The sequence below is a fragment of the Fusarium sambucinum genome, chromosome III (assembly GCF_050947815.1).
Source record: "Fusarium sambucinum isolate potato_lamoka chromosome III, whole genome shotgun sequence".
NCBI classification, from domain to species: Eukaryota; Fungi; Ascomycota; class Sordariomycetes; order Hypocreales; family Nectriaceae; genus Fusarium; species Fusarium sambucinum.
In genome coordinates this window covers 3401416-3417149 of record NC_139292.1, presented here as the reverse complement: position 1 = coordinate 3417149, position 15734 = coordinate 3401416, and the positions used below count along the sequence as shown (strand labels likewise).

Here is a 15734-nt window from a genome sequence, read left to right as displayed (position 1 = left end):
AAAGACCAGGCCAGACCAGGTAAATCAGGTACGATCCCGTACCGGAAACTGAGGTAAAGTAAGTGGATGTAAGGATCCTATGACATGGGAAGCTTGTATCCACTGATGCAGGTACCTCGCCTTGTTTGATCGCGCTAGGCCGATTCAATTACAGTGAATGCGCTGCACTGTGCTGTGCTGTGCTGTGCTGTGCTGTGCTGTGCTGTGCTGCAGAGGGTTGATTGGGAAGGAGCCGATGGGGACAAATTCAAACGGCAGAAGGAAGGGAAGGAACAAATAACTTTTGAGAAAACGGCTGGCACGGAAGGAAGGATATGCCAATTGAGGGGATGCCGATTTAATGAGGAAAGAAAGCCAGGAGTAGATAAGGCAGGTCATGGAAATGCAGCTACCTTACCTTAGCTGTCTGTAGGCACCTACTAAGGTACCTATGGATATGTACGATACAGTAGATGCAGTAAGGTGTGCTCGACAAGGCTAAAGTTAAATGCTAGAGACACCTGCGACGCTGTAGAGACAGCGCCAAATACTCCAAAAAAGCCACAAACATGCCATCATGACAGAGCAGACCCCCGTCCAGTGTCCAGGTTCTCGGGGCAGCCAGCCCAACTTAGTACTGATGTAGTTGTGCCAGGATTATGGGAATGGTGGAGACTAAGACACCTCCATTCAGGGTCGGTTCAGGGGGGGTGTCAACTGTAACGGCCTAGCATCATAATGAGACTGAGACCACATGAGAAGAAAGCTTGTGAAGGCGTGGTGTGTGTCTGCTTTGAGTGTGCTGCATCGTGAAAAATGCCCGTACGGAATCAATACCGAGAATGCGGCAGATAAACCTAAAACCTTGGTCTGGTCTAGTAGACTCTGATCAATTAGTGCGCTTCCAGAACATACCGGCCGTGCCGAGGCAGAGCAGAACAGAGCAGGCATTCTCTAACTACTAACCTAGTAGTCATTACGATTCAACATGACTTCCTTCTTCAGTAACCGTGAACCTGTACGGATAAATGAGGAAAATTCATCATCATCACCTTGGCTGCCCTATCCTATTCACCCGCTCACCCCTGGATGTGATGTAAGAGAGCGGACCCCTCTCGTCCAATGTCAAGATAGGATATTTACCGAAGGGGCAATGATCCTAGTGCTAGACATTATAGCGACGCAATTGGATGGGACTTTGATGTTCTAGCCTTCGGAGAACCTCAAATGAAGTAGAGATGTTCAACTTTACGGATAACATGACCCATCATACTGCTAATAAACGGGAACAGAGGTCCAGATTGAGGCTTTCGGGAATTTAGCCCGCCATTCAAAACGTAGCCCCTCATCTCTATGGAAAGACACATCCATGGTTGCCGGACTAGGTCTCGTTTGCTCTCCTTCTTTGTCATGCTTCCAGATACATTTCGCGTATCACCAACGGCTTAGTACGTTTACATACTACTAGAATAGACACCTCCTCCGGGGAGATCTGATAAATATGCCAGCTTTGTGAGGCTGAATGTAACCCTCAAACATCACTTCAACGGCCTGATCAACCTGTGACAGAGTCTAAAAGCACATGGCCTTTGGAGTCCTCATGCACTTGCATCTTTCGTAGACTAGAATCACAGAAAGCTTCCAAAGGCACAGATGTAGTCGGAAAGGCCCGAATCGCTCAGACTAGTATTGGCCGTGCTAGGGAGATCAACATAAAGCGGCATAACCCCAGATAGATGCACAGAAAAGGGCTTGGGCTTTGCAGGGGAGTGATGAAGAAATATCCGCCCTCCATGTCGTGAAGCCAGTACGGATAATCGACCGTTATTTGTTGGTGGTGTTGGTTTCTACCTAGTTCAAACAGCAAGGCAAAACACTTTGTAAAAGTTTATTCATCAAGCCAATGCCATTGATCGCCTTGCCATGGTTTGTTCGTTGACCAAATCGGCTCTCTCCCGCAGTGAGTATGAGGCGGTAAGACACATAGCCCTGCCCTTGCTCCAAAGTCTGTTCGTTTTCTGTGGTTACAAAAATGTTGGTGTTTTCCCTGCAAGTCCAACGCTCAGACGCCATATGTTTATTAGTTGGTCCAAACTCACTTCTGAAACACTTTCTTTTTTAGTGTGCTGGACATTTTTAGCTGCAGGACTGTAAACACTTTATACAAATTAGTGGCCAATGAGGTTACAAGAATCAACAGCTTGTTGGTTATGTCTCAGTGCATAGTTAAACGGTAGCCGTTGTTTGACATGTCAAAAGTTTGCTTGGCTGCATGCTGTTGAGGCTTTGAATATAGTTCAGAACGGTAAAGCTGCCGTCTACCAAGTCTTGTCATTTCCATATGCGTTCGACAAACTCCCATCTCCGTCTCTACACTGCCTTTTTCGTTCTGTTGCATAATTAGCTTCCGCTTTGTTATGTCTACTGATTGCTCGTTTCTCGGATATACAAACCACGTTAAGAGGGGTTAATTTTGACCGCAGTATCGAGATGAGAGGCGTGGCCAGTTATCCTTGCAACTCGTGGACCCCATACCGATACCTGGATTCATGACGATGTTGAGCCTCACCGACCGCCTCGGCTCATATGTAGGTCGGCAAACTCATCCCGCTCTATGACAGTATTAACCGCGTGTAGAGTAATCATTTCTCTTTCTTTTCTGCGTGTTTGTGGAGCCAATCTAACAACAGTCAAAGTCACAGTCAACATTGTTGATATTCTTCCCGACATGCTCGTTTCCTTTGATACTGATCATTCGGCTATTTTCTCTCGTCAAAGTTACATCCAAGCAGGCAGAACAAAATCGGGCAAGATATTATTATCAAATTCTCTTGTGTGTGGTCTGATGGGTGCTGACCCTTTTCAGCGAGATGCGCCGAGGCAAGAAGAATAGATGCTGTCTCGACCGGCCACTTTCCTTTTTCGATCTGCTACTGATGACCCCATCCCCCTCCACTTTCCCCCGTTTACAACCGTCCGCTTACACGGATTGAAACCCGAACCTTCAATTCGTTAGGAAGTAACCACAGCACCTTCCTTAGCTTAACTACTAACGTGCACAAGTTAACGTTAGCTTTACTGGACCTTCCCTCTCTGACTATGTTCGCTTCTCACCCTGTCGTGGAATCTCGTCTCGCACCCCTTTCATCTAAAAATTCTCCTTAGCATTACCATCATCGTCTTATTCAGAGATTACAAACAGAACTGGCCGGCAAGCCTTTTACACCAACTGCCTGCAAACAGATGCATACATACCGTCTCACATCCTGGTTATCAAAGGTACAGGGCCTGTTCTCGCTTCATCGTATATGACAACATGACAAACCTTGTCTCTTCGCTTCCAGAGAATCCTCCATTGATCGCCACGAGATTCGCCTGAATACCATCTCTAATCACCCGGTTCAAACCTTTATCCTTGTTTCTTGGCTTTGGGGGACCTTCTTACTACTTTGCTCAAAACTGCTGACTTGAGAGCCATGCGACCCTCCCTGATGGTCTACAGCTTACACGGCGCAGTCAAGACAGTTTCCTCTACTCCTCTCAAGAGAGCAAACCCATGATCCGCAGTCTCCATCCACATTCAAGTTACCCGTCGCCGGCTTAATCTGGCAGACCCGGCATTTCAACCGCCCCCCATCCTCACAAGGATATGTCGACAAACCCCAGAGCGTCGTTAAATCGTTGCTTGCTGCAAGGCTTCATGCAGCCTGCCACCCTTTTCTAAATAGCCACTAGCTCAGCACCCCGGCTGTCACAAGCCAAGATCCGCGACCGTTGAATGTCATGATCGAGTTACATGGGCTTTCATTAACAGGCGCCTATGCCCCAATTACACACCTCATTTCTGAAACCGAAACTAGGCATCATTTGCAGAGCTAAGGATGCCATACTGCGTTGGCTCTTAAAGTTTGCTCCATTCTACCACTTCAAAGTTCAACCTTGGGCCAGAAAGGGACTACACAACCACTTCGCCTCTGTTTCAACCCCTAGCTAGTCGCAAAGAGCAGCAAGATGCGATTCGATTGACGGCTCTCGATTATGCTGGTTCCGAATACCACGCAAAGTACACGCGTTCCCCCACTTGTTGCAAGTGCAATCGGAGCTTCGTGCATGTCAAAATCTTACTTACATGGTTCTTCGTCTGGTCTTGAGTGCTTGCCACCTAGTGCACCATCTGCCGGGGATATCGGCATCACATTTCCCATCTGCATGTGTCTCTTTTGTCTCTGAGCTTTCGGCGGAGTGCTTCCCGTATCAGGCTTTAAACCCGCTGTCTTGAACCGTTTGTGGTCAAGTGACGTCGTCTACAATAAGTGATGAGGCCCCATAGCTGTTTTTTTTCATGTTTGCCAATGAAGTCTGGCCTCAGGGTATCAGAAAAATTGACCGCTGGAAGCATAAGAGACGAAATTAGCAGTTCACTTTATGCCCCTTATGCTATAGGTCTTAGACTACTTATTTTTGTATCCTAAGATTTAGGAGGCAATTTTTTCTGCTACCCAGTAGCCTGGGCCTGGGATTCTTCAATTGCCTCACTTAAACTCTATCCATGAACCCCTGTCTCGCGTTTGCTCATACGTTGTGTAGAGACGTCTGATGCTTATATCTACCAATCACAGATAAGATTGGTATCGGAAGCTAACTATTGAACATGGAACCTCTGTCGCAAGCCTCACATTGCTAAATATTCTTGACGCTCTTGGCCTGAATTCAGCCAAGAAGTTCAGGGCTTGTGTATCATGCGAGACGAGATATTTCAGTAGGTCTAAGAGAAGTTACCATAAGAGCCCACAAATTCCAGAACACATGTCGAACTGGTTCCTAGTATAATCAAAGGACCGTGGTCCTTGTCGTGCGGAGCCTCCACAATTCGATCGTCATCAACATCCCATGCAACAATTTTCTTCATGCGAGGCTGGAAGTTAACGACACCACATACGGACATGCGCACAGCATTGCCCGTATCACTTGTTCGTATTCCCCTGAAAGAAGCGAGTTGCTGTCTACCCACAGCTCCGGAGCAGGTTTCAGGACATGGAATCGAAATTCTCAAGGTGACAATTGCGACCCAGATTCCTGGTTCGTGGGGTTCGAGGCTTGAGCCTTTTTTTTGCGTACCGAGTCCATACCCTTGGTTCCTCATTCAGGGGGGTTCTACTTGGGGATTGATGCCGAGCTCGGAGAAAAAAATAGCCCGATGAAAGGTTTAAAGGTTAACTAACACAGTCTCATTATTGAGAACATTGCTCCATGTGAAAAGCTCATTAACCCGATGGAGCGTCTGCAATGTAACGACATAAGTTTACGTGAGAGTATGGGACTATCTTCACATGTCAAGTCATTTTCAATGATACGAGCCCATAAGTGGGTTGCTTTTATTAGCCTGGATATTGATATCAACGTCTATCTGTAGTTTTTAGAAAAGAGTGACAGTAAACCTATGAGTTCTCATCAAGTCGTCACAATACTGACAAGGGTAGCACACACACACAATCATATGATTACTCAGTGTTAAGCAAGCCTCCAATGTAAAGACTTGGTATCACGGCGCATGTTCTGTCAAATAAGACAAATGCCCTCCGCTCTTCTTCTCGGGCTTACTTCCTGGTGCTAGGAGATCATTACTTCACCGGCACCAGTTGCAAGATCCTCCGAGCCCTCTTGTCCGGGGGACTTGGGCTGGTCGGTTAAGCCTCTCGACGGCGCAGCCTTCATCTCCAACACATCGCTGTCGCTCCCTTGCCGCTCGAGGTCCTCAAATGTGAAGGCATCGGACAAGTTGACTGCGAGGAACGTTTTTGGTAGTTTGACCCTGCAAGAATGTATTAGTGGAAATTCATGTGACGAGCAATCGTGCGGGACTTACTGGTTGAATTTGGCTCGAAGTGTCTTGATAACCTGCAACCAATCTGCATGTGGCGTCAGACTACGCCGGGGGGCACATCCGATGCAGTGTCGACTGTCGAGTTGAACATGCAAGGGATCAAAGACGTGGCACCCAGGGCTGATGGTAATACGAATACTGTATGTAAACGTGGGGGCGTTATGAGGCGACGAACCATCGCCTGCCGTTTTCATCTCAGCTTCGTAAAGCTCAAAGCATATCTGAGAAAGATAGTCAAGCTCGGGAATAGTGCTGCGCTTAATCTTGGTCTCAACACCTCCCTCGATGATGCAGTTCAGCAACGTGTAGATGTGTGACTCCTTGGTAAAGTAGAAGAAGGACTTGGCGTCGTCTGAAGCCTGCATCTCCTCCAGGTCCTGCACAATCTCCTTGAGGAGAGGCAAAGATGTAAGTAAGCCAATCTCGAGTTTCTCACTATCAGAGATACCATATTCCTGAGGACAAATAAAGTCGAACAAGACCTTGGCAAGGCGGTAAAGCTCTTGTAGGGGCTCGTTTTGGGCGTCTGTCTGGGACGCAGTCTGCTTCGTTCCCTTGTAAAGGCGGAAGTATTGCTCTGGTGGTGCCTCCTCGTTGAAGTGTCGTAGATTGTTAAGGAACGATCGTCTTCTAAACAACTTCTTGACCGAGGCCGATCGGCTTCCAGCATCCACCTTGTCTGAGCCTTCAGGCGAGTTTTGATGACTCTTGTCAGTTTTCTCATCGATGGACTTGCCATCTTCAGACTCTTTTGGCTTGCCTTCTTTGGTGCCGGTAGCTGTGTACTCATCCAACATGTGGTTAGGTGGCGTGTACACCCACTCCAGGAACTGGCGGTTGTGCAACGCATCAAATTTCATGGTGTCGTAAAGTTCCGATATTTTGCTCGGGTCAACCTTATCACCATCGCAGAATTCCTGGAACAATTTCTCCCATCGCTCTCGGAACAGCTCAGCGTCTTCGCCACAGCACCATCGTGACTGGATTTGATTGATGGTGTTTGCCTGTGACATTGATGATGCGATGGATGAGCTCGAATTATCGCCGGACAACTTTTCAGTACTGGGATTCGAGATAGCATTTAGCGACGTGACGGCACCGCTGCATAGCTTCTTGTAGTTGTGATCCATTACACGCCGGTGGAATTTCATCAGCTGCACAACTCTCGTCTGTACCTCTGAGGGTTCAGGCATGTTTTCCGGCCAGGTGAATTGCGCGGGACGCTCGTTACCCTTGCGGAGAAGACCCTTGAGCTTCTTCTTCACCTTGTCCATTTCATCTTTGGCAGCATTGGAGTCGTCCAACAGATCTTTGCGAATTGTGATAAAGTCTTCTGCAATATCTTTCTTACCCAGGAACGAAGCGGCCCAGATCTGGGCACTGGTTGTTACACGCCTCTCAGAACTGCTGAAAACATGAACCTCATCCAAAATGTCCCTATTCAGGAGCATGAGATCGTTGCGCATGTTCTCGCCGAGTTCTTGGGCCTGATATCGGGCCGAGTGTGTTGGTTCGCCTCCCCATTTGACGATGAGCTGCAGTTTGTCGAGAACCAACCTCTCCTCGGCAGCCGTGAACTTGGACATTGTGACACCAGAAAGAGAATCTTGTCGTTTTGGTGCTCCAGAGGGCTTGTCTTCTTTTGATGAGTCACCTCCCTCATCAGATTTGCCATTCTCCTTCTCCGTCATGGCGACAAGTTCCTCGCTAATGGCGGACGGTTCTGTCTTCTTCTTCCTGAACATTGGCTTGATCTGGATTTTAGTGCCTGGCCAGCTTCCCTTCTTGACAAGGACGTTGCGGAGAGATCTAAGCTTAGCACGATCCTCAATCCCCTGCTCATAGGCCAAGTCGACTGCCTGGATGACACTGCCAAGGGCTGCTTCTCCAATCAACAACACTTCTTCCTGGTGGCCCTTCAGAAGTGCAATAAAGGGTTCTGAGTGGAAAGTGAACTTGTACTTCTGCTTAGGTGTGCGATCTGCATGTCTAATCACTGAAACCATGCCCTTCAACTTCCAGGAGTGTGTCGGCAGAGGAGGCTCAGACACAGCAGGTGTGTCTTCTGCTGAGGGGTCCGCGATAGCGCTCTGTGGTACTGTGGGGGCGGACAAAATGCCTGGCAAGCTCACATCGGTAGGGGTAGTTGGGATCACTGGTGTTGCAGAAGAACTCTGTGCTTTCGAAGGTAGTCCAGTGTCTGTGGGCATCAAAGGAGTGACCGTGCCGCTTGTTGCACGGCGCGATGTATCGTCGGGTTGCGAATCCGTAGCCGGGATTGATGCTATGCTTGTCCTGACGCCATTAGTTCCAGGTTGACTTTGTTGCTCTCGGTCCTTGAACGCATTGGATGCTCGAGTGAACGGGTCGGTTCCCGATTCTGATGGCGCAGGCGAGGGCATAGGGGGGGTGACACCACCACGTCGCAATTTCTCCTTGATGAAAAGATCCTTAAGGATACTGGAACAATGGTTGTAGTAGTCATCGTTGTCTTTCACGAAACTCCAGCCATTGACATCAATGACATAACTCTTTCCTGACGCTCGCAACATGTCGAAACCGCAGACTCTCTGCCCGAATGCCGTAGAAATCTTGCTGGCCATTTCCTTTTCTTCGGTACCAAGAGCTGTGACATATCGCAACTCTTTACCATGAGTGTTTCTTCGCACCACGCCGTCTACGACCGGACTCTTTCGAGTCTCTGCGTGACAGTAGCTCGGACCAACAGTGTAGGCCTTGACATCTTCAGCATTGTCAACTTGCATAAAGCTTTCGTAGATGTAGCTGCTGTCAGGTTCCGTAATAGCTCTAGGCACGTTGAGTTCTTGGATGTAGTCAGAACTTTTGTTTCCAATCTTTCGGAAGAGCTTCCGAGCACCACCACCATCCTCACTGGGGAAGTAAATGATGATATTGTGGTCTTCTCCGCTGGTTGGTTTCTCGACAAAAGGCTTTCTCAACGTTTGGCCATCGACACTGATTGTGTTGCCATCATCGATCAATTCCACCTTTTGAGGAGGCGGTACTTGCTGAGGGTCGAGAGAATCGAGAGAAACTCCAGAGATTTCCTTGATGTGCTTGGACATCTCTGGTGTGAGATATGCAGGACCGCCATCACGAGTGACCTCGACACGCTTTGGTGTTCGGACATTGATCTTGTCGAGTAAGTGAAGGCACAGGCGACGGTCCCACAGAAGTTGCTGCATTGGGACATCGTTGACGCAAAAAGGCTTTCGTGCCTTGACGTACGCAATCGCCTTGTCTAATGGGAATCCATCTGAGTAGAAAGAAATGAGATAATCGCTGTCTGGTGTCAGTGGTCTATTTGGGTAATTCGGCACGTGCCTCTTGCAGCATGAAGATGCACCCCACTATGCTACTTCAGCTCACCGAGAGTGGAATTGACTTACCATATAGGCCAATTCTCAACCTCTGAAAACAAATAGATTAGTTCTGCTATTGAAATTCAGAGTTTCATGTGATTCTCACCTTCATCGAGGATAACCTTGTCACCAAAAACGACCACATCGAATTCTCTATTGGCGATAAGTCGGTTCAGAATGTTTCGGCTGGGTTTACTTCTGGCCTTGATATCGAGAGCGCACACGCCAATTACGCCATATCGCGATGGTTTCACTGCAGCAAGTTAGATACTGTGATCAAGCCCTTCGCCCTGCAACCATCTCAAGTACAGGATACATCAACCTACCCTCTTCTCTCTCCCGATGCTGGGGAGCCCGATCACTACTCGGGCTGTGGCTGCTGGTCGCTGTACTTCCGCTGAAGCGTCTTTTGGCTCGACTGCGAGATCGGTCAGGCCCCTGGTTGCGCAGGCCGGATGTAGCGTTCTGCATGTTGTCGTGACGGATGGCTCTTTTCGTAAAGTCAAGTGGCTGCGAATTGTGATCTCGGGCAGTCAGGTTGTGCTGGTTGGGATTTCCTACGGCCGTTTGGCCTGCTTGAAGACTTGAAGTAGTGACAGTAACGTTGGAAACTTCGGCTTCAGACTGTACTATCCCTGTATTTATGCTCGTTGACAGAAATCCAGGCACAGATCGTGGTGGGGTTCCCAACTCTGATCCTTGAGCTGACGATGAACCACTGAGGACGCCGCGGGCGGATGCAAGAGAGTAGATGGATGTCCCCGAAAGCCTTCGAGATTGAAGGTCTGAGGAAGAAGAAAAGCGGTTGTTTGTGGCGGTAGGAATTTCGGACGAGACGGTGTGAGAACTCTCGATGGCAGACGGTAAGCGGGTTCGCTGGTGGTGGGGTTCGTCTGAAAGTTGCGAATCGGTCAACACCTGATCTTCGGCGGCGGTATCTGAGGTCATGGACTCGTGGCGAGTATTTTCAAGAGCTCGGGGGTTCTTAATTGGCAAGGACGAGACAGCCGTTGTTGAGTTTGGGGCTGTCGTGAAACTAGACCGGCGTGCGTATGACTCTCTGGTAACAGGCTCGGCACCGCGACTCTTCCTAGTGGCAGCAGCAGCAAAAGAATTGGCGAGAAGCGACGCTGATGAGTAAGAGAGAGCACGAGCTTGGCGAGGCGGTTTGGCCTGTATTTGATGCTGCTCAGCAGGTACGTAACCAAAAGCGAGGGCCGATGTAGGAGAAAGAGAGTGTGGATTGGAGCGGCGAGGTGAGGTGGAAAAGTCGGCGGCGGAAGGTTCGCCGGAGGCGGAGGTAGAGGGGCTAGTCAAAGGTCCGGGTGCAGCTTTTTCTTGACCTTGCACCTGTGTCTGTGTTTGTGTTGGTGCTTTTTCTGGGCATTGATCGGAATTGGCAGTGCTAACAAGATTTGTGTCCGGTGGGTTGATCATGGTGTCGGCCGTTTAGAGCCTCCGCAATAGATAAAGTGAGCCAAGGTAAGATCGTATGCGGATGATATGGATGGTATCAATTGATACAGTGCAGTATCCTTCTTGTTGGATGGCCTGCGTGTTGCTGCTTATCCTCTGCAGTTCATGTACGTATTTTCTTGAAAGCGACTCCGATTGAATGTATTAAAACCCTGCTGTCAATTGATTCGTGCTGTCAAGCTTGGTTGAGTATATCGATTGGAGACTGCGTTTGGCAATAGATTGTAGCCACGAGCTTGTGGAATGTCTGACGTCGTTGAACACCCGTTTATTGGTATCTTTTTGGGGGTTATCGACCTAAATTGCTTGCAGACAGAATAAAGCGGGCTTCAGACGTTTTTCGATATCCTCAATACTGTCTTGGACGCGTCTCAACTCTGTCTTTGTCCACGGTTTTATGAAAGGTGAAACAGTTTTCCCTAATACATGGAAGCGAGATGAAATGGGTTTATATTATGCTCACAAAAGACAACAATGTCAGGCTCAATGATGACCTGTCTTTTGTCTTAGTTTGAATTGGGCCGTTACCATGTTTGGTGCTCAGAAGAATGTGATGCGGGTGCTGCGCCGCCATCTCGTTAGGTACTAACACTGCTAATTGTACCTTCTCAACGCTTCATATTGCTGCAAGTCACCAGGTGATGGGGCTAGGGTCTTTCCCTTTTGTTCGTCCTGCAGCAACAAAGCTCCAAGATCGACTGTTCAATGACGCAAGCGCGAAGGATCGCTCTTACATACAAGATGTCGGTGTTTAGGACTGACAACTGGATTGCAGCTGAGCTAACAAGACAAGGGCCTTTATAAGAGGCTAGCAATACTCGTAGCGAGCAAACATAGACATCACTTGCTGCAAACTTCCAAGTTTATTTCTAAATACTATATCGTGTAGATCATTCTCATAAAGTCTTTTATTTCAATGGCATATACGAAGCAGCAACTGCTCCATGGTTGTCAATAGATTTCTTTATTGACTGATGGCGGGGTTCGTGATGGGGCCATCTGGGGAGTGGAGGACATCTCTATCCGTGATAGTGGAGATGGCGCTTCCAAGCTTTTCTTGTAAATCTTTTAGGCCTAGACTAAACATCACCATACACATACATGCAGAGACATATTAGGCTGTGTTTCTATACAGTAAACATGCAAGCTCTTAAGAAAAAGACTGCGTTCATGCACCACATGACAATAGCAAGAAGCATCAACCCTTGAGAACACCTGCAGGCAGGTCCAGTGGCATCATCTGTTGTTATAGTTTCAGGCACACGGCAATCAGAACGAGATCGAAAGGGGCATGCTCGAATTGAGGTTTGTTATTAGATGAACAAGTTGTGGAAGTTGGCCACGGTAAGTCGAGATTTCCGTTTTTGGTGACTTGAGGGGACATAAGTTGAGGTCGGCAACAAACTTCCAATCTGAATGTGTCTGAGATGAATACCAGATCTTGATATCTTGATAACTTGCAAAGAGCACCTGGTCACTTCTTCTCAACTGTTATTTTCGAGTCACTTGGCCTAGATACGCCATTGCCACTAGTTTCAGAGGGACGGAATTCCATCTTATCTACGCATCTAGGCATCCTACCCTAAAGACTATTTGTTCAACTACCGATACCCCTGCAGCCGTTCTATCGTTCGGCCTCTCTAGCCACGAGTAACGCCTCTTTGGTAAGCAATATGCACCTGCAGAACCGATCCAACATACATCGCCAAGACTACCCCATGTACAGTGTATAGGTCCAAGTCTAATGAATATCCCTGAAACGCATGGTCTAAGTGAGATGTGCATAAATGTTTCGTCTCGAGGTGATAATAACAATCAGGTTTCAACCTGATTGCCCAGCAACTGGACGGATGGTTTCATATTTGAGTACACTGTATTGTTTCACAGTTTCAGTCAAGGACGATATCATGCTAAAAAAAATTGAAAATCTATGGTGTAGGTAGCACAACCCAAAATCAACCCTTTCCGAGGGAGCCTTTCCCTTTAATGTATATGCTGTACATATGGGCCATGGTATACGCAAAAAGCCAATTTCCCAAAATCCCCAAAGCCAGGGAGATACCCAATGCATCATTTCATAAGTATAAAAACAAAAATAATCATCTAGTCCTCGTTGGGGTTGTATCCCCAAAGTCGTCTTCGCTCGAGAGCCCACCAGTGGGCAACCTCGTCAGCTTCTCGCACCCAGTTCGCGGCTTCATCGCCGTACTGGCGCTTCACTGCCTTAATCATAGACTTGATGGTCCACTTGTCTAGAGCATCTAGCTCGAGCGGATCTTTGCTAAGATCTGTAAATGTGTATTCGAGGTCCTTCTTTAGAGGAACTGCCAGTCGCCACGGTGCGTCAGCCGATGTGACTGTGAGCATGCCGCCACCCGGGTTGATAAGCCCAAAGTTCCAAGCACGGCGGCCGTCTTTGGTCTTTTGGTATTGTCTAATAAGGGATTGACCTTCGTAATCATTGGCGAGGTCGGATGCGATGGCGGAGTCTTCCTGGTTCAACGATCCTGAGTTGACAAGGAGGTCAAGAACAGTAGGGAGGATAGAGATGGAGGTAACATTGGCCTCGTATTGGACGCGAGGGATGGCAGGGTGACGGAAGGAAATAGGGACTCGGAAGTTGCTGATGTGGCGGTTTTCGTAGGTACCCGTCTTGGAGAAATCCTCCTTGAACGCTTGCCCGTGGTCACCAACAAATACAACGAGGGTTTCGTCTGCGATTCCAGCGTCCTCAAACATCTGCATCAGCTCACCGAGCCAGGTGTCAGTGAAGCGAATGGTGTTGAGGTATTTGTCAAAATCTTGGTGTCGGCCGCCCTCCTTGCCCATGTACTTCTCAGTTTCGAACCATTTAGGCACGCCCCAAGGATGATGAGTTGTGCTAGTAAAGTGCGACATGAAGAGGCGCTTGTTCTCGGCCAATCCATCGCTGATGTACTTCCTGATGTGCTCCTTCAGATCTGTCTCGGGATATCCAAAATAGTTGATCTCTTCCATCTCGGGGTTGCTGAGGGCCTCTTCATCGAGCTTTGGCTTCGTGACCTTGAAATCGAATCCGATCTTGGCGTCAAACTTGTCCTGTCGGTCATAGGAGTCTGTAACCGCTTGGAAGAATGCGGGCTTCCATTTGTACTCGTGGAACTTGGCTTGCTGACTTCCACTTGTTCCCCACCATTGTTTCGATCCCCACCACTGTCGCTTTTCAGTCTGGTTGGCTTTGACCTTGTTGAATAGTTCGAGAACTTGGGGAAGGCAGGGCTGATAGCTCTCGAGTTCGGCCTCTTCGAACATGTTGACGGCCATGGGCCACGCGCCACAATGGGCTGCAGCGAGACTCTTAGTCGAGACGCTGCTGGTAGTAAGACCTCCTACAACGTTGATACCACCAAACCCAGGCTTGTCCTGGTCCTTCCAGGCTATGTTTTCGGGTCGAGTGTAAGCAGTACCATTTGAGCTTGCATAGTTGCCAGGTTTTCCTGTAATTCTCTCAAAGTTTGGTGTCAAGCGTGACACGCGACTGTTGATTTCGTCTCTAAGCTTTTCTTGATGCGATTCCATGATGATGCGGTGCATGTCGCTGCCCTGTTGAAGTGGGAAGAGTTCTTCACGCATACTCTCCATGAGGATGAGAGCAACGTGACGGATCTTGACAGAGCTGTTGTGTAATGCCTCTTGGATGGGAGCAATGATTTCTTGGTCAAGGTTAGTAATTCGCATAGGGTCGTTGACAGGATTATAAAATCCCCGATCTTGCAAGGTGTTTGGGCATGTGTCACTAGGACCATCCTTCTTATCAGTCTCGTTTTTGTATCGTTCAGTGTCCCATTTAAGGAATCCATTGGGAATAGGACTAGGCAACCATTTAGGAGGGTTATCTCTGTAGGTCTTGACAAAGTCATTGTTGATTTTGCTGGGCGCCCAGCCCTTGAAATCACCCTTGGGGGCAATCCACTTGGACTGTTCAGTGAGTTCCTTGAGAGGCCATTCGTTTTGAGAAGCGCAGAGACCAAATTTGGGTTTGACCGAATCGAGTAATCGCCACGGTAAGCTGCTTGCCATGTGGTTGTAAGGTTGGTCAGGTCGAACGATGGTGGTTATACTAATAAAGAGGATGATTGAAGTCGTGATGATCCAAGACGGAATAAAAGCACACATGCGTCGCTTTGGTGATGCGCCTTCCTCTGAATCCTTCTCTTCTCCTTCGTAGCTCGGGTTGGGCGATGCATTGCCAGTGCTAGGAAGAGACTCTCCGCTGTTGGTGCGATGAAGGAAGGGTTCGGCGTTTTCAGGATCATGCTGATTTTGGGTTTGGGGACGAATCTTTCTCCGTATATGTCTCGATACTTTTGAATGTTAAACGTCAGCAGTTTTGATAGGGTAACAGAACAACATACCCGAAGCAATGCGCTTTCCGAGGCCAGTTACCACGTTGCCAACGGTTCGGTAGAGGTAATTTTGAGGGAACCACGAGACAATGAGAATAATCAATGCAGAAACCACCACACTGCTGCTTTCGCTAACGAGAACATTGAGACCTTCATCATTGGCAAAATCACCAGCGTCACTCCATTCGACTTCGCCGCCTGTTCTGTAGTGGAAGCCGAGTTCGGATGCAGCAGCAACGAATGTTATTAGACTGTATGCGCCAACCGTTAGCGACAGAACCAATGAGACGTCATAGAGCGGTATGAATGGAGATGGAAAGACTTACGTGAGAATGCAACCAAGAAAATAACCAGCAAAGGAAGCAATTGTTCGCTCTCGACGCAATAACAAACGGCCCAAGAGAACTAAAAAGACATCTTGAAGAAAAAAGGTCGGTAGGTAGACAATGAAGTCAATGACGGCAATCGAGTGGATGTGGATATACAAATGTAATAACTTGGCAGATAGTATTGATACAAAGTAGACGGCAAAAAGATATGAGACGGTTGAAGACATGTTGAGCCTATCTCACCATGGTCAGATGAGATGAAGTCAAAGTAGGAAGATGGAGATGGAGAAGAGGGAAG

At 48.1% G+C, this 15734-nt stretch overlaps 2 protein-coding genes across 2 annotated transcripts; both read right to left on the bottom strand.

Annotated features, from left to right (window-relative positions):
* Positions 1–5589: 5589 nt before the first annotated feature.
* On the bottom strand, positions 5590–10683 carry FSST1_011298 (inositol polyphosphate kinase domain-containing protein; the record flags this gene model as incomplete). The annotated part of the gene is made up of 5 exons (XM_083234416.1): positions 5590–5791; positions 5846–9166; positions 9274–9295; positions 9353–9499; positions 9573–10683. 5 exons carry the CDS (start codon positions 10681–10683, stop codon positions 5590–5592), a joined length of 4803 nt encoding a protein of 1600 aa, XP_083080994.1.
* Positions 10684–12825: 2142 nt separating this feature from the next.
* FSST1_011297 (alkaline-phosphatase-like protein) lies at positions 12826–15663 on the bottom strand (the record flags this gene model as incomplete). Its single annotated transcript, XM_083234415.1, has 3 exons — positions 12826–15065; positions 15117–15358; positions 15434–15663. The coding sequence occupies 3 exons, from the start codon at positions 15661–15663 to the stop codon at positions 12826–12828; spliced, it is 2712 nt and encodes a 903-aa protein (XP_083080993.1).
* Positions 15664–15734: the final 71 nt, after the last annotated feature.